General features: G+C 42.5%; 1 protein-coding gene across 1 annotated transcript; it reads right to left on the minus strand.

Moving 5' to 3' along the window:
* Nucleotides 1–1,040: 1,040 nt before the first annotated feature.
* Nucleotides 1,041–21,682, minus strand: ZFP64 (ZFP64 zinc finger protein). Its single transcript, XM_032218449.1, has 6 exons — nucleotides 21,505–21,682; nucleotides 19,373–19,612; nucleotides 16,924–17,085; nucleotides 11,588–11,650; nucleotides 9,204–9,455; nucleotides 1,041–5,155 (listed from the first exon to the last, which is right to left on the minus strand). The coding sequence occupies exons 1-6, from the start codon at nucleotides 21,551–21,553 to the stop codon at nucleotides 3,870–3,872; spliced, it is 2,052 nt and encodes a 683-aa protein (XP_032074340.1). The 5' UTR covers nucleotides 21,554–21,682; the 3' UTR covers nucleotides 1,041–3,869.
* Between the last annotated feature and the right edge of the window lie 2,354 nt (nucleotides 21,683–24,036).

The following is a 24,036-nucleotide window of genomic DNA, read 5'->3' on the forward strand; positions in this document are numbered from 1 at the left end:
TTTAACAGCTTCACTTAGACATTAAAAAGGATAAGAGGCAGACTGCAGTCCTCAAGAAGCTCATATCATAGCAACTGAAGATCTGATCCCTGCTTCCCTCTGACTTCTGATCTGACCTATCAACTCAAGAAGAAACCTCATAGTAAGGGTTACTTTCAAATCCCAGCACCAGTTGCCCACAAGAATGACCAATGTGATTTCTATTCTAACCCATAACCTCCAAAAATTTCTGTAATTTTTATTCTGCTGTTTTCTTAATAGTCTTTCCCACAGAAGAAGACTGGAGATATGGGCAGACCAACAATGGTTTCAGAATGGTCAAAACTTCCACTTGTAATAAAACTGAACTCAAGAAGAGATGTTGCAATGAAGCTGAAAGGATAGAAGCATTGGCTACTTTGGCTTAATCTTATGAAGGAGGTCTTATATCTGGCTATTAGTACTGTCCTTGCAATGACCACACCCTTCCAGTGCACAACTATTATTCCATTTCTCTTGCTATGTGATAGGGACTGATGCAGCACACAAAACATGGTAGAACAGATTTCAGCAAGATAAATTCTCCCCTTTCATCCAGCCAGCTGTCAGTCAGATCCATCCACAATTGCCAATGAGCCTACATTATTATGAGTGGACCCGGCATTCAAAAGCATCATTCTAAGCCTTGGCACCCAGTAAATTAGATACCCCAAAATTAAGGTTTAGGGTTATTCACATTTCCAATTTCCCTTTTAGTATGGCTCCCTCATACTTGTTTCCACCCCCCATACTAGTTCTTGACTATCTTCCTACTATCACTAATCAAGAAGAGAAGCAACCTGGAATTCAGGAGAAACTTCCTAATAGTGAGGACAATTAACCAGTGGAACAGCTTTGCCTTCAGAAGTTGTAGGTGCTTCATCACTGGAGGTTTTTAAGAAAAGACTAGACAGCCACCTATCTGAAATAGTAGGATCTCCTGCTTGAACAGGGGTTGGATTTGAGGACTCCAAGGTCCTTTCCAGCTCTATTCTGATTGATTTTTGTCTTTTATATTCAGTTTCCTTCTTCTAAACTCTTTCAACTTCTCTGTAATCCAAATTCACCCTGTTCCTTTCACCTCCAACAACTATACTTCTGATCCCATTCCCAATTCCCCAACTGGTTCCCACTCAGGCCAGAATCAAAGTTCTCTTGCTACAGGGAACACATCCTTTCTAAATATCGGTTCCTTAGAGAACAAAAAATTTCTTTCTTCCTCTCCCATTTTCTTAACCTTCTACAATTCCATTTAGGAAGCATGGTTGCACCCAATCTTCTTCTACCAGGCTCACCTAAACTCTTTTGTGGTCAGTGTGATACACAACACTGCAACACAACCTTCTGTTTTTCAGGTCTTTTACCCTACTTCATCTTAGTTCTTCCTATTTTTTTTTAAATACAGTTTTCTAAGTTGTAAACATGCAACTTAGGAGCAGTAAAAGAGCTGATGAGTATTATAAACTGGTAGATGTGGTAATTTAGTGGCAGTGTCTACTTTGTAAAACCAAAGAACCCATGATCGATAGATAAAGCTAAAAATGCTAGAGATGGAAACCCCCTTCAGGACCAAGAATGTGGTGCTTGGCCTTTGAAATGTTCAAATGCAGGAAAAAAACCCTAGTGAGCAAAGATAGGAAAACAACTCTCTTAATATAATTTAACTTACATTTAAATAATATATTAACAGTATTACTCTTCTATCACATATTGGCTATTTCCCCATTTGTCTCATATTACAATGATAATGTGATAATATAATTAATTAGTCTCTTGGGGCCTCATCTAAAACTTTCCAATATCATTTGTAGCACTGGAGTCTCTGACTGTTCATCCTTTGCCTTAGATGGATTTACGTTTGCCTGATACAAGACTATATTCTTAACTTTTCACTGAAAAATCAGTCATTTGTTTTATACAAACAATACCTATATAGATTTGTATACCTAAGCATACATGTATAAACATTTGCTTGTCCACGTGCAACATTTTCAACCTACTCCATTTCCAGCATTTAAGAAACTTAAATCCCAAAATTTAAGAAACTTAAATTTTAACTAGTTTTACGTTATTGTTTACTTACTGAAGAAATCTTGGTACCTTAGTGGGATATACCCAGGAAGTATTTTCTTTTCTAAGCTAGCATTCATGCGCATATACTGAATCAAAACAGTTCAATACACTTTTTTTTAACAGGAAATACTCTTTAGAGTATATAGTACCTGTTAATAGTTTCCTTCCTCTCAAACCTCAGCTTGAGTTCTAGCACCATCTACAGGTGACAAAAAAAATCACTACTAGCTTCATACATACATACTACAGAAATGGAGTGCATTTCTTCCCCTAAACTGCACATAATCTGGAAAATCATTTTATCAAGGTGTTGTAATATAATGACAGAACAGCACAGTGAGAAATGCTAAACAAAACCCTACATCTGCCTGCAACTTTGGGAATGGTACCAATAGGCTGTACTATATAAATAGTTGAGTTACGCTCAATGGAACATATGTTGTGCCATCCTATCTAATATCTAATCTAATCATTATGGTTACACTATTTAGGCTGCATGATTGTATGCTGCTGAAATGAAGGCAACCTTCAAACAAAGCCAGGATTTCTAAACGGTTTTTACTTCAATTAAATAGTGAAAGTGTCCCACTTTTTGTGTGTTACGAGTCGAACATGGCACATTTTCCAGCTAGGATGCTTGCCACATTCCCCCTTCTCTTGACAACACTGTACTCTTGCTTCTCTCCTCCCAAGTGAAAAGTGACATCTATTTCCCATAAACCAACTGGTGTAAGAAGAAGATAATAAGTTCATTCCATGCTAAGTCACAGGCCTGGTTTAGGGTGATGCTCAAATGTATCCTGTAGGTGCTACATCTGGGGAAAAAAAGATGATCCCTGATGCACATGGAGCTGGGCTGCACTCATTTGAGGCACCACAAAACTGGTCTGCTGCAGATGTGGTTCCATGCAATGTAGACCATCTGCACCATATATTGTGTTCTTCAAAAGCTGGTCCGCCTAGTCTTGATATAGAAATCAGATATTCAAAAAGTAGTAAACGGCTTCTGCCCTGAGTCACTTAATTTAAGTTAATACTGTCAACAACAACTGACATTTTTCTCCCCACTTTCCTCCATGACTTGAATATTACATGTCAAACTGCTTTTGAAGACAGAAGAACGACGCCACTTTGGGGGATTATATTGCAACGTCATATCCAGCTAATGTTCTTTAGCCTGTCTAAAGTCATTGATCACAGTGGAGGACAATCCAGCAGTGGCTTACAATGTAAGACTGTTCTCATAAGTACGATATTAAAAAACATATCATTTATACATTCAACACGATTTTAAGGTCTGAGATATGAAAGAAAGAAAAAAAAGGGGGGAAAAAGGAAAGGGGAGAAGAACCCAAGAGCCAATGAACAATTTTCAATGGTTCCCATTAAGGCTACTACTAGTTTTGAAGATTGATAGCATTTCCCACGCAGTCTGACTCACTGGGTATTTCTTTAAGCCTAGAACAAAGTTGGATAAGTTATGCTAAAGAGATATTATTTAAGCATGATAGATATTATTAGTCCAAACAAGAGATTTAAACCTGAAAGCGACAAAAAGGAGTCTTGTGCAATCGGACTTATCCGCATCTAAGGACATCTATTCCCACCACGATCCATCCTTAAAGCCAGCAGTATCACCATATTACTCATGAATGCATACTCCGCTCATTTTGAGAAAGGGGCACCAGGCTCACCATGCCTGCTTCCCTTAGCAGCCTCCTCTAGAATTGCACTCTAGAACAAAATGGAGCAAACAAGTGACTTTTTCAGCCTCCAGTCTAATCTGGTATGGAGTCTGCAGGACACAATAAACTCGCATGGGCTCCACTTTGGATGATGGAGTAGGTTTGCTTTGGCACATCGGAATGAGAAGAGGATGAAAAGATTGGTGGAGCTGATGCTCGCACTGAGATGTTCTGCTCTCCAGCACTGACCACTGTCACTTCTTCTGCCCCTTCTTGAATTAAAGCATTGAGCCCTTCCAAATCCGAGCAGCTGATCCCTGTGCCATTGATGAAGGCCTGGTTAGCTGAGACCTCATGGCTGCCTATTGGAATGGTGGAGATCAAGGTCTGGTTTGATGTGCTTCCATCAGCTTGGTTGTGAGTTGTGAGAAGGACTGTGGGTTGATTGACTGAAAGGCTTTCTGCCGGAGACCCAACAGGAAGGGGTGGAGCCAATAAGCTCACCTGCTGCAGTATTTGCAGCTGGTTACTGCTGGACAGATCGTCCTGATTCTGAGCTATTAAGGTAGGAGACACAACGTTGACTTGACCTCCTTGTTCCAAGCTGTTGCCCTGGGGTAGCTGATGCCCAACAATGATCTTGACCTGCCCTTCCCCATAGGGGGAAGTGTGCAATGGCATTTGCAGATGACTAACCGTAATAGGAGTATCACCGTGTGAGGTGGGGTCCATCTGGAACTGCAGGACAGCCAGCTCTGAAGTTTTAGTTCCATTATAGTCAACATGTTGCCTTTTGTGGCTCCTCAGAGAGTCCTCCCGGACAAAGGAGGCCTCACAGAGATCACATCTGAAGGCTTTCCTGGCCTCCAGCTTAGCAACTTGTCTGGAGTTGCCTTCCTTTAGCCGATCTCCTTCCCCTTGACCTGTTATCTTTTCTCTGACCCTGATCTTATCGGGATGGGTTTTCTTCACATGGGTGGTCAAATTGCTCCGTTGCTTGGTGTCGAAGCGGCAGAACTCACACTTGAAAGGGCGGTCCTTGGAGTGGATCCTCTCGTGGACTTTGAGGGTCGCCTTGTTGGAACAGGAATAGCTGCACTCCGAGCATTTCACGGGCTGCTCGGGCTGGTGGATGCGCAGATGCTGCCGGAGACTTGTCTTATTCCCACACTGAAACTTGCAGATGAGGCATTTGAAGGCATTCTCTACGTTGTGCTTGATGCGGATGTGGGACTTCAGGTTTCCTTTCATGGCACACCGGACCTCGCAGAACTCACATTTGTAAGGCTTCTCCCCTGTGTGCACACGCATGTGCCTCTTCAAGTCAGAGTTGATTTTAAATTTGGCAGGGCACAGGCGGCACTGGAAAGGAGCATCTCCTGTTTGGGAGACAAATATTTATATTTGCGTCAGAGGGATTCAGATTAATTCTAGCCATATGAAGCTCATGATACTTACCAACAAAGTAATTGTAAAACTATGTACTTACTAGGGCTATGGAGCACTTTGGATCCCAAGTGGTACTTTTTGGGGCAATGTTTTTTTAATTTTAGTCTCTTTAAATGTGTGAACTTTAGTACCCAGAATTCCTTAACCAGCCAGCATTCTGGGAGTTAAAGTCCACACATGTTAAAAGTTGCTGAGGTTGAGAAATATTGGTTTAGAGCAGGGGTAGTCAATCTTTTTATACCTACCGCCCACTTTTGTATCTCTATTAGTAGTAAAAATTTCTAACCGCCCACCGGTTCCACAGTTATGGTGATTTTATGAAAAACTAATGAACATTTTTAAATAATGCTATGATTTTTTTTAAAAAAGCCAATTAAATTTTAAAAAAGGAAAGTGCTTCAGTATCGGACAAAACCCCTACCAACCACCATGAAAGCTGGAACACCCACTAGTGGGCAGTAGGGACCAGGTTGACTACCACTGATTTAGATGGTTTGAGGAAGTGGTGAAATTCAATTTTTTTTTACTACCAGTTCTGTGGGCATGGCTTGGTGGGCATGGCAGGGAAAGAATACTGCAAAATCTCCATTCCCTCCCCACTTGAGGGAAGGATATTTCAAAATCTCCCTTCCCACCCCACCAGAGATGGTATTTGCTGGTTCTCCAAACTATTCAAAATTTCTGCTACCGGTTCTCCAGAATCTTTGAGAACCTGCTGGATTTCACCCCTGGTTTGAGTGTATATATGTAGCCCATTTGCCACTCCTCAAACCACACACAAATGCTGGAGTTTATGGTATTTCTTTTGTGTCATCCCTTGCTCCAAAGTACCTCTGATGGGACTGCAATTCCCAGAATTCTCAGGTGACAGTAAATAGGCTAGCTAAAAATGTTTAAAGTGTTTCAGTACTAGTTTGGGAAGCGTGGCCTTTAAAGCATATCTTATTTAGAGCAAAAGAAACTGCATTTAGAAATATGTTTTGGGTAAAGCTGCTTTTTGAAAGACCCAACTTTCATTGATCTATTTACTGATCTGGTATGTAAGCTTTTTTAAATTTAATTGCTGCCTTACTGGAAACATTGCGTTCAAGTGTTGATTAAAAAAGAAAAGTACACTAAAAAGAGAAGTTTATAGAGAAAAATCCCAGGGTAAAAAGGCAACCAAGCTCTTTGTCCAACAATGTATTGATAATTCTTGCAGCACATCGACAGCTGTTATGAGCTCCATCTTGTTAATAAACGATGGTTATTGTTCATACTTAAACAAACAAAAAATTCTATTGATTTACTGCTGCTTTGCGCCATTTGAACAGCTTGTGTATTGGTTGCCCCCCCTCCCACAACTCCCCTGTACACATACCACAAGCTGAGTGAGTCACAGGATGCTATTTAAAATAGAAATAAAATAGAGGCAGCTCCCTAATACAGTGAATTTGTTATTCTTTAATAACTGTGACACATGAGGCTTAATTTACTTTACAAGTTAATATTTTATAGATTTTCATAAATGGAAGATTGTAAAAAGATGCATAATTGGTTTAGCAGGCTGTATGTTTCATTGATTCCAACTAAAGATTTTTGAAATCATGACATGGCGTGCTGTGGTAATCCATGCATGTATTTAAAGATTAAGGCCCTCGCTATAAAATGTTTATTATACACATTATATTAATGAAGTTGTACAGACTGACAGTTCTGTTCTTTGTTTTGGCTACCCCTGCCTATTATTGCCTGCACTTTTGGAATTCTGATTTCCTTTTTCTGAAAAACAGCTGCAGCAGTGCACAAAGTCTCCATTTTGGGATGCCAAACTATATTGGAAAAAAAAGTAGCAATATTTAATTGCTGTCAGTGCATTTAAGATTTAGTTCATCCAACTCAGTGAACTTTAAAATATTTGGCTCTGGTAAAAATGGCTTTAAAAAAAGTCAAGGAGGAGCTTTAATTTTAAACTCCCCAAAACGTCACCTGTAAACAGTGTCAAAGCAAATAAAAGAAAGCTGCATAGGATAAAAGGCCAAAGAAAGGGAAGAAGGAAATGTCTTTGCTTTGGAGAGTCTTACAAGATTGGTTGTGAGAAAGAACAGAATTTTACCAGCCAAAAATCAAGGCATTGCACAAGATCCCTTTAAACCAGGGTCCCCAACCTGTGGGCCACAGGCTACTTCTGGACCATGGCCTAATTGCCGCTGGGCCTTGTGAGTGGCTGGCTGATGTGCACACATGGCACAACTTGTGTGAGCATCGTTGCGGGCCTTCATGGTCCCACTCACACAAACCTCATTGTGGGTGCTTGCAGCCCCAGTTACACAAGCGTCCCTGCAAATGTTTATGCATGCTCCTCCCAAATTTTATCCCTTCCCCCCCCCCCCCCCCCCCCCCCCCCCCCCGCTCCAGGCCACCAACTCAGAAAGGTTGGGGAACTTTGCTTTAGGTGAACAAAATGTGCAGAAATAATATTAAAGCTGGAGAGGACTGCAAGGTTGGGTATAACCCCTAGAAACCTGGCCTTGTAGGAAAGCTCAGATTCCAGGTCAAACCTCTAGGGAGGTCTGATTGGAGAAAGGAGAAAGGATAACATCTGTAGGACCAACATTGGGTAGGTTAGTCTCCCCCACAATTGAAAGTTTTCAAGATCAGGATCTTGAAGATATCCCCCCCCCCCGCTTGAAGCTTCTACTTACAGTATTGATAGCAGACTCAAGCACTGCACTATATCATGTTTTGCTTAAAAACAGTTTACTGATACCCACAGGGGCTTTGGCACAACTTGCTAAAGAAAAACCAAATGAAAAAACCCACACCATGGTAGAGCATGATGTAGGCGGTCCTTGACGTGCAATCTTTTGTTTAGTGACCATTCACAGTTATGATGGCAATGAAAAAAGTGACTTATGATTGGTTTCCACAGTAATGACTGTGGCAGCGGTTCCACAGTCACATGGTCAAATACTGGCATGTATTTATTGCACCGTCCCACCAGTCATGTGAGCACCATTTATAATCTTTGCAGGAGGCTTCCAACAAGCGAAGTCAATCAGGGAAGCCAGATTCGCTCCATGGCTAAATTATCCACTTAACGATTGCAGTGATTCACTTAACAACTGTAGCAAGAAGGGTCATAAAACGGGGCAAAACTCACTGTCTCGCTTAGCAATGGAACTTTTGAGTTCAATTGTGATCGTAAACTTACAATAGTTCATTTAGCGACCGTTTGAAATTACAATGGCACTGAAAAATGTGACCTATGACCGTTTTTCATTGCGGCATCCCAATGGTCATGTGATCAAAATTCATTTGGCAATTGGTTCATATTTGTCAGGTCTTTTGCGACCTTCAAGAGCCGAGGTGGTGCAGTGGTTAAATGCAGCACTGCAGGCTACTTCAGCTGACTGCAGTTCTGCAGTTCGGCTGTTCAAATCTCACCGGCTCAAGGTTGACTCAGCCTTCCATCCTTCCAAGGTGGGTAAAATGAGGACCCGGATTGTTGTTGGGGGCAATATGCTGACTCTGTAAACCGCTTAAAGAGGGCTGAAAGCCCTATGAAGCGGTATATAAGTCTAACTATTGCTTCTGACAAGCAAAGTTAACGGGGAAGCCAGATTCACTTAAAAACTGTGTGGCTAACTTAACAACTCCAGCGGTTCACTTAACAAATGTGTCAAGAAAGGTTGAAAAATGGGGCAAAATTCACTTCACAAATGTCTCACTTAGCAACATAAATTTTGTGGCTCCATTGTGGTGGTTAAGTTGAGGACTACCTGTATTGCTTTTATACAATTTTATTATTTTTATTTGCACCCTTGCATGGCTTTGGCCGCTTCACAAATTGGATAAGTAATTGAAAAATAAACAAATTCTGCTGAATTGAGTTGCAATCTTAAATGTGCAAGTATTATTTTTTTTTGTTCCCAAAACCATCTTAGGGTTTTCAGGGTTAAATTGACCACAACAGCCCCTCCCCACCGCCGGCCTTACCGGTATGAGATCTGAGATGAACGGTGAGCTGGCTGGAATTGCGGCTGGCGTAAGGACAGATCTGGCATTTGAAAGGACGCTCGTCGGAATGGATGCGCTGGTGCTTGTTTAGGCTGCTGCTCTCAGCTGCTGTGTAGTCACAGTGCTTGCACTTGTAAGGTTTCACCCCGCTGTGGGAGCGCATGTGCATTTTCAGCTTGTCTTTTCGACTGAAACTCTTGCCACAAACTTCACATTTATGGGGCTTGTCACCTGGAGAAGGGAAAGAAATGTCAAGCACCAAGGAATTCATCTTTTTCAAGATGAAATGGAAATTATCGTTCAAGTTATTTTTTCCTTCTTGAAATCATGCTGTTTACTTTCTCTTAGAAAATTAGGGATATGTCCAGATACAGGTAAGCCCCAACTTTTGAATAGTCACAATAATTTGATTTGGTTTAAGAGAAATTTATTTATTTATTTTATAAAAAGTTTTTTTTTTAATTTTTAGTTACAGGTATATATTCGCATAGTTATTCTTATTTATCTTTATCACTTTTACATGTTTGTTTTCCATATAAAAAGTTAAAATATACATCGGGTTGCTTTTCTTACCATCCCATGGGAATGGAAATCTCACTCTCCCTCCCTTCTCTACTTTCTTCCTTCCTCTTCTCCTTTCCTTTTCCTACTTCCCTTACCTCTCCCCTACTCCTCACTTCCTCATCCCCTGCCTACCCTCTCCTTTCTCTTTCTATCCCTCCCCCCTTCCTTCTTCTTTCCTTCTCTCCCCTTTTCTCTCTTCTCCTCTCCTACTCTCTTCCTTTCCTTTTCTGTTGTTGTCTCTTTTCAGCTCTGAACTGATGTATTTTCAGGATATTCCCATAAACCCTGTTATAATTTTATTCTTATTCTTTGCTATTCCCTTTTCTTCATTATCATATCCTAACTATTTCCCCCCTCAATATCTCATTCTTAAACATATACTTATATAATAATACTTTCTTTTCTATTTTCCCCCTTCTTCTCCAACTTTTCCATTCAATACTGTCTTGACTGGATTCTATATCTCTTTCTTGCTTTCTTTTCTAGATTCCTTTCTCTAGCCAATCATAAAATCTTCCCCATGTCTTGCACATCGAAAAGAGGGTGAAGTTCCAGCATTCATATCACCAAATGACTATAAAAATGTGCAGCAGTTCAGAAAATAACCCTCCCTCCCTCCCTTATCACTGGTCACCCCCATCTCAACCTCAGATTACAAATTTTTTGCGGGAAAAGGACAACAAATTTTATTTCCACTGACTCTCTTACAAAATCCTTGATTTACAACTATTTGTTTGAAGATACAATGGCACTGAGAAAAACAACTTATGACCGTTCCCACACTTACTACCATTGCAGCATCCCTGTGGTGACGTGATCAAAATTTGGGTGCTTGGCACCTGGCATGTACCGTATTTTTCGGAGTATAAGATGCACCTTTTTTCCTCAAAAAAAGAGGGTGAAAATCTGGGTGCGTCTTATACACTGAATACAGCCTATAATGGCCTCCCGAAACCCCGCCCCCTTTGCAAAAATGGCTGTGCATAGCCTTTAGGAGGCTTCCAGAGTACTCCTGGGGCCTGGGAAGGGCAAAAATGAGTGAAAAATGGGCCGTTTTTTGTTCATTTTTGTCCGCCCCCAGCCCCCTGGTCCACTGTAGAAGCCTCTCAAATGTTATGCATGCCCTTTTTTTTGACAAAAAGGGTCCATTTTTGCAAAAAACGGCCCATTGTTTTCTCGTTTTTGACCCCGCCCAGCCCCCAGGAGCACTCTACAAGCTTCCTAAAGGCTATGCATGCCCTTTTTTTTGACAAAAAACAGGCTTGTTTTAGCAAAAAATGGGCCATTTTTGGGAGGTTTGCTGAGTGGAAACTTTTTTTAAAAAATGTGTCTCATCAAAATCTTGCTGTGTCTTATACTCCGGTGCATCTTATACTCCGAAAAATACAGTATTTGTTTAGTGACCGTTTGAACTTACAATCACACTGAGAAAAATGACTAATGACCGTTTCCCACACTTACGACCATTGCAGCATCTCTGTGGTCACGTGATCAAAATTTGGGTGCTTGGCACCTGGCATGTATTTATTTGTGAAGGTTGCAGTGTCCCGGGGGAGGGGGGGCATATCACTCTCCTTTGCAACCCTCTGACCAGCAAAGTCAATGCGAAAAGCCGGATTCATTTGAACAGTCATGCTACTAATTTAACAACTGCAGTGATTTGCTTAACAACAGGGGCGAAAAAGGTTGCAAAACGTGGCAAAATGCACGGAACTATTTTGCTAAGCAATGGGACATTTTTGGCTCAATTGTGGTCGTAAGTCAAGGCCTAGCTGCATTCTAAAACTCCCAGAATGTACCTGTGTGTGTTCTTAAGTGCCGTTCCATGTCTTTCATTCCATAAGAGGTCTTGAACTGACACCCTGGAGGGAGAAAGAGAAGTAGAAAAATCAATTATTAGGAGCCCATTTTAACTGTCAGTTCCTGCAAATGATGGATCTCCTCTTTTCCCAACAATCAGTGGGGCATATTAAGCAAAGAGATGGTGAGACCCAGAGCTGGCTGGAGATCTGCTCCACACCCAATCTAACCCCAGCACCGCTACCTTACGGGATTTTCAGACAGTATTTGCTCTTCCTGGTAAGGAAGACAGAACATTTCTGTTCTCCTAAAAGTGGCTGGAACAACATGCAGCGACTTCCAAGCAAGAATGTGATTTCTGGTGAATATAATAATAGTTGAAGGAATCAACAAGCCATAAATGAAAAAAAAACCGCACCTAAAACATGAAGAAAATCACCTTTTCTGTGCGGGGGGAGATTTGAGAGAGAGAAAGAGGGAGAGATGATGTCTTTTCACTGTGGTAGAGAAATCTTTGCAGAGAGTCTAATTTTCCAGTTTCTTGTGGTGGAAGAAAAGTATTTTACCACTGGGATATACAACAGACGCAGTGGCTCAGTGCCTAAGACGCTGAGCTTGTTGATCAGAAAGGTTGGCAGTTCAGCGGTTTGAATCCCTAGTACCACGTAATGGAGTGAGCTCCTGTTACTTGTCCCAGCTTCTGCCAACCTAGCAGTTTGAAAGCATGTAAAAATGCAAGTAGAAAAATAGGGACCACTTTGGTGGGAAGGTAACAGCGTCCCGCCACCTTTGGCGTTTAGTCATGCTGGCGACATGACCATGGAGATGTCTTCGGCTAGCGGTGGCTCTTCGGCTTTGAAACGGAGATGAGCACTGCTCCCTAGAGTCAGGAACAACTAGCACATATGTGAAAGGGGAGCACTGGAGCAGAAGTTCTGTTGAAAGCCTAATTAACAGGCTGCACAAATATACCTTAGCAGAAATAAGAATGTTCAACTTGAAATTATTTAAGAAAGAAAAAAAATAAAATTTGGTAGCTGCCTTAGATATCGATAGGAAATGATTTCTACAGAATGGGCTCCAATTTTCTTCAGAAGAGTAAGAGACGGAGAACTGCCCAATTTTTGGCTATAATAAAACCAAGAGGGACTAGGGAGCCTGAATACCTGAGATCTAAAACCTTAAAACCAACTGATGCCATTTCTTCCTGGAACAGGAGGAAGCACAGACACCTGTTGCCTTCTGAGAAACATCAAATTCATCTTAGCAATGAATGACTGCTCTGGATGAAGAACTTCTAAATTGGGAAGACTGCACTTTTCTACCCCCCTCAGACAAATAAAGTTCTGATATTCTCCACACTGATGATTTTGCTTTTCCAGGAAAAATGCTTGAGGAGTGACAAATGTAAATGTAAAGAACAAATGGGATAGTACAAAGATTTCAAACTTCTCAGCATCTGTATCTTCTCTGCTTCCTACAGGTACTGAGACTTTGAGGTTGGTCAGATATTTTAAGAGTTCCCACTGGGGGACTGCCAAAGAGGAAGTTGATGAATAATGTAGGATTTAGACGCTACTCTTCCAGATTTGAATCCACCCAACTTTACTAGTTCTTTACGTAACTGAATATGTTGCAGTCACGCTCAGCTGAAAAGTTTGGTGAATTTCCACCCCAACTAACCTTTCTCTGATAACCTCCCTTGTGATAAGAAAATATTAAATATTTATGAGCATATGTGGCTACGTTTATCCCTCAACAGAAAAACAAAGGGACATTCAGATAATACTAGAAGCTAAGGAAAACTATGTATAGCTTCAAGTTGCATCAGATATTGATGCTATGGTATTCTTTCAGCAATGAATGACTGGGATTATCCTGTCAATATTTACAATATGTTCCACACCAAGACTGATATTTGGGGTCACTGGAATTGAACAAGGAAGTTACACCGTTTCCTTGCTAGTCCTGAGGAAAGCTATCAGTGTAGTGAACTGTGTCTCAGATCCTGGAGTCTGGCTATTGTCATGACATCTATACCTCTGAGAATATGACTGATCTGACAAGTTTCTAGAATGAGTTTATCAAAATGACGATCTTAGCAGCAGCATATCGTTCTGTATCTATCCATACTTGGACGTCATAGTGGTCCATTCTTCCTCTTGTATTCAAGGATGGAAGGTTAGCAGGAAACCTGATGAGAATTGGTTTTTAATTTAAGATTGTGTATCACCTAAAGTCACTTGCTGAGATGGGGACCATACAAATTGATTGACTGAATAAATGAAACTATGTATAATAAAAGCCTTTTTGTCACGACCTTTAACTGGGTGAAACAGTGCATCACAGGGCAACACTTTTTGAACCAAGACACCTCAGATGGGCTAACTAATAGATGTGTCCAAAATCCAGAACCCATGACTCTCGAGGAAAAGAAATTCGAGAAAGTTGTGGCTGCTTCTATGCTACTGGTGCTGAGGCCATGTGTTTTCATTCTCAATGTTCTGTGATAGTTTCTCAGCCAATCTTGTAATCCTTTGCTCTTTCCCACACCGAGCAACAGCCACCTTCTTGCCTGCTAAGTAGGTAGGAAGGTAGATCAGTGGGATGGTCGGATGGATGGAAGGAAGGAAGGGAAGAAGGAAGGATTTCCAAAGCTCCCTGACGAAATTCCCACAAAGAAACTCAAGGACGAAGCCAGCAGGAAGTTGAAAGTCACTCCTGCTTCTGCTGATTTGGTCATTTCTGTTTCTTTAGACAAGGAAATAAATCTGAAACAATGACCCAACTGGGTAAAAAATTGTTTGATAAATAAATAAAACACTTCAAATTGTGAAGGAGTTTCATTTTCTAATGAATGTGGAAAAGAACCATTTACTCTTGAGATAATCACAGAATCTGGATATTAGTAACAACTTCTGGACGTGAGTAATTATATCCAAACACATCACCTGAACTGCACATCACCCATAGTGGCATCAACCATAAAAGCTGCAGCTTTGGCCAAATTCTCCACCAGCCTAAATTCCCTTGGAAATAAACTTTAGTAGCTTTTTGAATCAATAAAGCCCTTATGACCACAAGCAAGATCTCCCTCTGTAGGCAATTGTGCCTCTGGATTCTTTTAGGAGTTTGGATAGTGAGCATTCCCAGAGATGGTTCCAGCCATCATATACATTTTCTGACATATGACAGAGCACACGTAATGCCTGTCAATTCTCCAGCCAGGGCCAAAAGAGTTTAAAAGAAAAAAAGAAGAAAGAAAATAAAAATAAGAGCAGAATTTTCAGCAGCATCTTTACCAGTCAAGGAAAAGAACAAACCCCTTGTAGATTGTCTTTTACCATTGTAGATTAAAAAAAAATGTCCTCTGTTCTTAAGGGAAAAGGAAATGAATTCCTCCTATTTCTTTTCTCCTGCTATGATTCTGGATACCTGAGCAGGAGGTTTTTTTTTTTTTTTTTTTTTGAGTCTAACTTGCCTCAACAAACATGCCTTGATAGCATTCCTTCACAGAATGGAGCTATGGATACAAAAACCTGGTTTTCAATTTCTGGTTTGGTCCACCCACTATTCTAGTGTTGCAAGCCAAGAGCCATGACAAAGAACATGGGGGAGAGGGATATGTTTCTCCAAGATAAGCAGACCAGGGTGAAAGAGATTAATTCATTTAAATCCATGCACCGAGCATCGCCACCAAACAAGGATTTGAACCTTACTGGATTAGACTATTGAGGCCACTCCTCAGGTGGTCTGCTTGAAATGTAAATGCTGCTTGAGAGCAAAAATGGAGTGCGGAGGGGGAAAGAAGCAACATAAATTTCAGTCAAATTCTCAAGCCAAGGCAGGTTTGACTATATGTTCTAATGAAGTTAATTGACTTAATCACACATGGAAGGTAATTTTTTTCCCCCTCCTTAGGCCGCATGATCAATGGTTACCTAAATTAATTTTAAGAACTGCTTCCATGAATCTTCTTGGAACTTTGTGGCAATGTCACTGAGTAAAATTAATACAAGCGATGCCAATTTATTTCCTCATTCCGTCTCAGAGAGCATCAGATCAATGGGCAGAAAGTAAATACAATGCAAAGAACAATTCATAACTGCCAAGTCCCTTGAGGTCCTGGGAGGCTTCTAAGGAAAAAGAGAAAAAAGCCCCAACGAGAAGAAAGAATCTCTCTGAGTGCTTACATTGACTGATTTGCATATAATACAACCATGCTTCTTTCGAAGGTCAGGCATGCTTGTGTTTCCATGCAGAAAAGGAACTGGTAGATTTGCAGGCACCTACTGATGTAGCTCCATAAAAATCCTGCACTTTTTTGTAGCTATGACTCAATGTGTCAATAGTTGCAATAAAGTATAATATTTTGATTCTCTGTCTCAGTTTTCTCAATGGCCAAATGGAATACATTAGATGGGATCATCTCCTGATGACTGGATTAAAACAGTATACAAGTTTTAATACATGTTCTGACCCAAAATCTAAAACCCACGCTACAAATATTTTCTATTATTTCAGCATAAAATAAGTCCAGATGCCATGACTCAACTTCATTGGCATAAAAGCAGGGGTGTTGCTTGAAATAGATCCAGATCAGTGGTGGGTTGCCATTTTTTTTTTTTACTACCGGTTTAGGCGTGCTCGTGTCTGTGTGCGACGCTTCTGCGCATGCGTAGAAGTGTCCGAGTGGGTGGGCGGAGCCTCCCACCGCTGCTACTACCAGTTCGCCCGATCCAGGCTGAACCGGGAGCAACCCACCTTTGATAATAATTAAAAAAAATACCCTATTTCGCCCTCATGTTTGGGACATTCTGCAAAATTTTGATCTAGAGAGCCGAGGTGGCACAGTGGTTAAATGCAGCACTGCAGGCTACTTCAGCTGACTGCAGTTCTGCAGTTCAGCTGTTCAAATCTCACCGGCTCAGGGTTGACTCAGCCTTCCATCCTTCCGAGGTGGGTAAAATGAGGACCTGGATTGTTGTTGGGGGCAATATGCTGACTCTGTAAACTGCTTAGAGAGGGCTGAAAGCTCTATGAAGCGGTATATAAGTCTAACTGCTATTGCTATCTGGAAACATTTGGAAACAAAACATATTGGACAACCCCCCCCCCCCCCCGAGCACTATCTAAGGCCTTTGCTACTCAATTCATGGATGGAACCATCATGTGACTCAAAATGCCATTTTATGAAGAAGTTTCCCCTCCCCTTCCTTCCATGGTAGCCGCTGTACTCACAAGGTATTTTCAAAATGCCGAGGGTGTCCTCTGCATCCCCCCCCCTTCCATTCAAAAAATAGATTTCTGATTTACCCACCGGTTTATCCTTTACCTGGGTAGCTGCAGTTGAATTTCTTCTGTGCCACTGATGTGTTGGGCTTTTTGCTGTGTGATTTCGGTGGGGTGGTAACAAGAGTAGCTGTCCGAGGTTCACTGTTTTCACCAGACAGGTATGTTTGGTAGCCATGCTCAAAAACAAATTCGGGCGCCGATACTGATGAACATAAAAAGAGCTTCATTTTAGGATCCCCAAATGTTGAAAACCCTTTCCTCATATTGCTACCTAACTTGCATATGGATTGGTGGCAGAAAAAAACTTCCATGCACTCAGTGCAACCTTTGCTGACTTTCTATTGATCAGATCAGTGGTGGAATTCAAATAATTTAACAACTGGTTCTCTGCCCTAAAGACCAGCTGGGAAGGTGTGGTTTGGTGGTCATGTGACCGTGTGACCGTGGCCAACTCAACATCACTCACATCAATGGGTGCTTCGCCCTTAGCTGTTACAATGTAATAAGGGTTAACCGGGGAGGCAGTTTCTGTAAACAGGGCAATAAAGATTAGGCTAGAAACAACACCAGAATGTTTCCTTCCTGCCTTCCTTACAAGATTAGCCCTGTAAAGTGGGGAAAAAACAAAATGAGATTTCTTCCAACAACCGGTTCTCTGAACTGCTTAGAAAGTTAACAACCAGTATAAGAGATGAGCACGATTAAGTCAAGGGGGGGGGGGGGATCAAATGCACCATCAGTCTGGAGTCCCAAATGGGATCTCTTCAGCCCCCACCCCCCCGAAGTTCGTTGACTGCCCCTAATTTGCTGATTGTTAGTACCGTATTTTCACGACCATAAGGCGCACTGAAAATCCTAAAATTTGATCAAAAACCGGCAGTGCGGCTTATAACCCGGTGCGCTTTATATATGGAGCAGTTTCCCTCCCCAGCGCCCAGGCTTTCTCCTCCGTTCCTGCCTCCCGTCCTTTCCACCATCTGAGCAGTTTCCCTCCCCAGCACCCAGGATTTCTCCTCCGTTCCTGCCTCCCGTCCCTTCCACCATCTGAGCAGTTTCCCTCCCCAGCTCGCCCAGGCTTTCTCCTCCGATTGGTTTTAATGGGGAGGTCCGATGGAATAGCGCTTAATGGGAGAAGGATTAATAGTTTCTCGGGTTCAAGCTGCGGATTCTAACTTTCACAAAGGGAACTAAAGCTGAGCTGGTAATTGCTTTATTAAAGCCGATTCAGTTCGCGGGAGATATTTGGTGCGCTTCTTTGAAAATCTCCCTCCCAATTTGCCCAACGCCTCCCCGACCTTACTGGACGAATGGTGCGGGGGGGTGTATCATGTAGTGCGGAGTGCGAGGAGTGGCAGATGTTGCGATTTCGTTAGTAATTTGTTTGCGAAAGTTGCGCGCGGATGAATGTTGCAAAAAAAATGTGTGGCTTATAACCCGGTGCGCTTTATATATGGAAAAAGTTTGAAAAATTAACGTTAACTGATACTGCGGCTTATAATCCGGTGCGCCTTATGGTCGTGAAAATACGGTAGATCAGATTTTTCTATAGGCTGCTTGGAATAAACTCCCAGTGCTTTTGAATTCTATCCTGACTTCTGGGTTTTTTTTGTGCCTGACAGCAAGACATTAACGTCAGGGAAGAAACCAGGAGGTTGAGATAATATTTCATTCTTGATCACTTCGTTGCCTATCCCGAACACAGGATGGGCAAAAAGCCAAGTACAGAAGCTGACAAGTACTTTTTGCTTAAGCAATGGCAATTAGGACCCGGAACTTCATCACTAAATGACACGGTTTTAAAGCATGACATCCATGTAACTGCATTGATTTATGATGGCAGTTCTGCCTGTCCCATTTGATGTTGTTAGGCAAACCTCGAGCAGCCTCAGGGCCCGTGGGCATGTGATTGCCGTTTGCGATCTCCTGCTGGCTTCCAACATTGTTGCGAGTGAAGGTTGCAAATGGTGAGCACATGACCACCAGATCCTATAAGGTAACTGCAGGCTGGATACTAAGCACCTGAATTGTGATCATGTGACCATGGGAACACTGCAACAACTGTAACTAAGAGGATCAGTCATGAAAACCCCAAGTTCTGCACCACTGTAACATCAAATGGCTGCTCAATGAGTGATTCTTAAGCAAGGACTACCTGTATTTGTACCTGCCAAACTATTCCTATTTCTCTAGCTAGCCCAACAGTCTCAAATTGTTCTTTTCCAATATGGAGATAATTTATTTTTTTCAGAAATTTTTTCAACCCTTCTCTTCCTGTCCCCAAGAATGGAAACTACGAATGTCATACAGGTGTACTGAGTTACCATTCAGCTTTGCTAATCTTGCAGCTCATTAAGATGTGGGGCAGACTTCCTTCATTTTCAATGAAGGTGCCAGAAATTAAACCATGAAGCTTCAGTGGGGTCCTTTGTGTTCAAAATGAAGCCACCTGCTTCTTAGACATCACTTCCCAAGCTTTCTAGGTAAAATACCTGTGATGGTTTGTGTTTCTGATGTGATGGTTCTTGCAACGGTTTGTGCTTGTGAGGCTGGCACGGTTTCTTCAGCCACAAACTGCATTGTACTGGTAGCTCCAGCTGTTGTGCCAGATATCTGACAACCACTTCTTTTGTGACCAACAAAGGCATCAAGATTGTTGAATTGTTGTTTGCAGAGACCACAAATGTGGATATCTGGAGTGAGCTCCACAAGGACTGTGGTTCCACCAGGAACTGCCAAAATATGAACCAAACAGTTAATGACTCTCAAAGTATAGTAATATTTTATATTAAGAAGCTACTGAAGACATGATCAATGGACTTTTTTTTTAAAACCAACTTCCAAAAGATGCAGTGGTGTAGCCAGTAACATTATTATATCATCAGAGTGAGCTGTGAAGGAAGGTAGAGCTAACTTTGAGAAAAGGAAAGGTATAAGGAGCCATTTGTAGAACAGTTTAGTCCTGAAAGAAGAAATCATATCAAAGAAGCTCAAAATAGCCCTGCCTTGATTTTGTCCACTACAAACAGATTCTGTTATTTTATATTACTACAATAAGGCAGTGCTCCTGAAGCTTGGTGATGTAGACTTCAACTCCCAGAATTCCCTAGCCAGAATCTTAAAAGTTGCCACATTGTAAAAAAAAAGTAGTTAAATTAACATGTGTATCCCATGTTTTCCCCTCTTTCTTAATTTGCTTATAAATGTTACACTTTGTTTCAGAATCTCAAGTTCATGTAGAATAGATCGACTTTTATACAAGTGGTATGATGACTTGCAAATAGATAGGATAAAACTCTGCATAAAAACAATGGGGTGTGGGAGGGAGGGGGCTGTAGCCCATCAGATGTTGGTGAACAATTCCTAGCATCCTTCACCTTTACCTGCCCTGGATGTGGTTGCTGAGATTTGTCCTTCAGCAACATCTGGAGGTCTTCCCTTGCTTGTCCCAGATCTAAACATTTGCTGCAGTGGTGGGTTACGGATCCCATTGCAACCGGTACACTGCAACGGGGCCAGGCACCCACCACAGGCAGTGTGCGCACCCACTGCTTGCGATGCTCCAGCTGCTCGGTGGAGCATCACGCAGGCACCGTACGCTCTGTGCGGATGCGCAAGTGCCCCGGTCAGCTCAAAGAGAGGTAAGGAGAGCGGATGGGCCCTCCGGAGCACCATACTGGAACAGTACCTGGTGCTCCCAGCAGGCACCAGTACGCCTGTACCAGGGCATACCAGTCGTAACCCACCGATTTGCTGCCAAAAAGAGAAGAGAGGATTATGCAAAATGACCAGCTTCCCACACTTAAACTTGCCTCCAGAAGTTATGAAAGCTCCAACACTGGAAGTTTTTTAAGAAGAGATGGGATAACCATTTGTCTGAAATGCTATAGGGTTTCTTGCCTAAGCAGGGGGTTGGACTAGAAGACCTCCAAGGTCCCTTCCAACTCTGCTATTCTATTCTTTAAAAAAAAAAGTATTTCCTAACTGGATGCCAATGTTTATCCAAGGCCATATCGTCTGGGGACAATGTCAACTGCAGCTCAAGCTCCCCGGAGGGCACCCGACCAAACCAAAGGTGGTACGACAGTCATATGGGGAAAGATGCATCACAATCGAAACGCAAAAGCTAAGCCTTCCGTGACGTGTAGCTGGGTTAGGCAGAGGCCTGCATTCTCTGCAAGCCTTGGTCGGCGTGGACCTTCCTTTAGGAGGCTTGAACCGGGCAGCTACCCGGGACTTGGCCAACTCGCCCGTTTTGCAGATCCACGGCAAGGGTTGCATTGCACCGGCTTCCTCGGTGCCCCCCCCCCCCCACGCCTTGCAAACAAGCGATCGCAGCAATTCAGCGCGTAGCGAGAGAGCCCCCTTCTCCGAACCGCCGACCGCCTTTTTATTTTTTGGCGCAGCCGTGCTACCCCGCGGTGCGCCTTCTCGGATCCGCTCGCTTGCACTCGCCACCCAGGTTCCGGGGCCCGTAGCCCGGCTGCTCAGTCAGATTCCCGGGTGGGCCGAGCCGCTCGCTTCTGCCGTTACTCAGGTTGCGGGGCCCGCCTGCGCCTCAACACAACGCTGCTTTTCCAACTCCCCGGCCCGGGAGCGCGGATAAAGCCGCGCGGCGACTTACATTGCACGGGACTGGAGAAGGGCTGCGTGCCCGCGGCGCTCGAGTTCATCGTGGGATCCGCGGTGATGCGTGAGCTGAAGGTGCCTACAAAAAAAGAAACGTGCAAACAAGCAAACAAAGGGGGCAAAAATAAAAACAAAAGCCTCTTTGCTTTCACCCCCCCCCCCCCGCAAGCCCTTAAGGCGGGGACGGATATGGGCCTACCGAGCATGCTCCGTAGAAAAAGCTGAAGCCGGCGGAGCTAGTCTTTCTGCCCACAGAGCGAGCCAGCGTTCCTTTTTGCGGTTGTCTTAAGACTAGCCTGTTACTTAAGAGGAACCCTATTAGATTTGCACGAGGCTTGCTTCCAAATAAATTCGTATAGGCAGCGGTTCTTTCTGCGTTCCATGTATCTCGTTTCTGCTCGATTATTAGTTGCCGCTAAAATAAATACATACAGATATATGGATGTCTATATTGATATCTATATCCATCCATCCATCATCTATCTACCTACCTACCTACCTACCCACCTACCTACTTCTCTCTCTCTCTCTCTCTCTCTCTCTCTCTCCCTCCTTCCCTCCCCCTCTCTCTCCATCCTGAAACGGTTGATAGTTGAAAGGCAAAACTGTATATAAGGCACAATCCTAATTTTTAGTTGCACAAGGGAAGAAGAAAATCAAAAGCGAAAGAATAGCAGTAGACTTACATACCGCTTCATAGGCCTTTCAGGCCTCTCTAAGCGGTTTACAGAGAGTCAGCATATTGCCCCCAACAATCTGGGTCCTCATTTTACCCACCTCGGAAGGATGGAAGGCTGAGTCAACCCTGAGCCGGTGAGATTTGAACCGCTGACCTGCTGATCTAGCAGTAGCCTGCAGTGCTGCATTTAACCACTGCACCACCTTGGCTCTTGGAAAGAAAAGCTATTGGTACTTGTACTTGTACTTGAAGCCTCTTCACCCATCGTGGGTATAGGCGACTTCCATGGAAATTTGACGCCACTGTTACGGCGATCCATGGAAGCTGTTTCGGCTGGATATACCCAAGGGGACGCCAATCCCAAGGATCGACAGAGCCTGATTGGTAGGAACAGGGGGCACCACGTGAAGGCCGGGTTGTCGTTTGATAGTTGAGAGGCTTTGCAATAAGCGTTGCAATGTATATTTTGCGCATCAACTATCCTTGCCCCCCTGTATGAAGCGGTAGGTTTTTTCACAAGACCTATATTCCTGCAAATTTGTAGGAGATGTTCCATATTTCACAAACCACAGATAGACGGGCTCTGAGTCATCCCAAGACCACACTGGTTCTCAGCATCTGCACAGGACTTTTCCAGACAATACTGACCATCTGCCAGATTATATAAAGAGCAAGGCAATTTGCCAGGAAATCTAGTTGCTTAGAGACTAGTATGCGTGGAGCAAAACCTTGAATAAGGTGCCAGTCCAGTTTTTTCTGCTAGAGTGCACAGTGTACAATCAGAATCCCAGTCTGTTGTGCAATGGCAGCAACCTATGATCCAAATTATAGGATTAACACAATTTAGAGTGCATTCAGTTGTGTCTGCAGTGGAGTCAAGAGGGGGACAGAATGATAAAAGCAGCCTCTTGCCATCACTAGCCAATACCTGCCATTTTTAGATTTGTGTCGTGATGCACACCTACCTAAATCTCATGGCATGGCAACACAATGCTGCTTTTTTTTGTTTTTGTTTTTTGACAAAAACAAACTGCAGATATTCATGAATTCTGTTTCTTTATTTTTATTGTTAAACGTCTGTCTTGCTCTGGGCAGTTCATAATCAAAATGAATGACAGTAAAATCCAATTGCAGCAATAGGAAGGGGGAAAAAAAAGAAATGGCAAGAATGACAAATCAAATGGAAATGAGGCAAGATAGTCTCACTTTTTCCTTGTCAAAAAAAAAGGACAAAAAAGTATTTGACACCATGGAGATGTTACTGAAGATGCTGTGACTTTACCAGGGTTTTTGTTTTTTTAAGAAAGGTTTATTTTTTTGTATAACTGAACACTCTGGAAATAGTGCTTAAAGCAGTGTTTCTCAACCTTGGCAACTTGAAGATGTCCGGACTTCAACTCCCAGAATTCCCCAGCCAGCGAATGCATCTTCAAGTTGCCAAGGTTGAGAAACACTGGCTTAAAGCTTACAGATCCATTTTCTCCCTGAAAAAATTAAATGGCTGATACAGTTTTTCCACATGTTTTAAATGAATGAAATGGCACCCATATTGCCTCTTAATTCCAGTTACAAAAAAGACCAGATCAACCTTTTTTGCTTCCTATGCACAAAACCCTTCTTATTTCAGGACTGCTTTGTGGCTGCAAAAGGCATTCTGTGACTTACAGTCAATGAATTGTATGTGGCTCAGCTCTGTGCCAAACCATAACAGATTCAGTTTGATTTGGCTTCATTGCCATGGATGAGTTTAGTCATGGTGGTGTAGGAAGTTAAACACCCCTCTCCCCTAGAAAAATGAAATATCCTGGGAAATATTAAAAAGGCAGAATATTATATTTCCCTAGATAA

The sequence above is a fragment of the Thamnophis elegans genome, chromosome 5, assembly GCF_009769535.1.
Source record: "Thamnophis elegans isolate rThaEle1 chromosome 5, rThaEle1.pri, whole genome shotgun sequence".
NCBI classification, from domain to species: domain Eukaryota; kingdom Metazoa; phylum Chordata; class Lepidosauria; order Squamata; family Colubridae; genus Thamnophis; species Thamnophis elegans.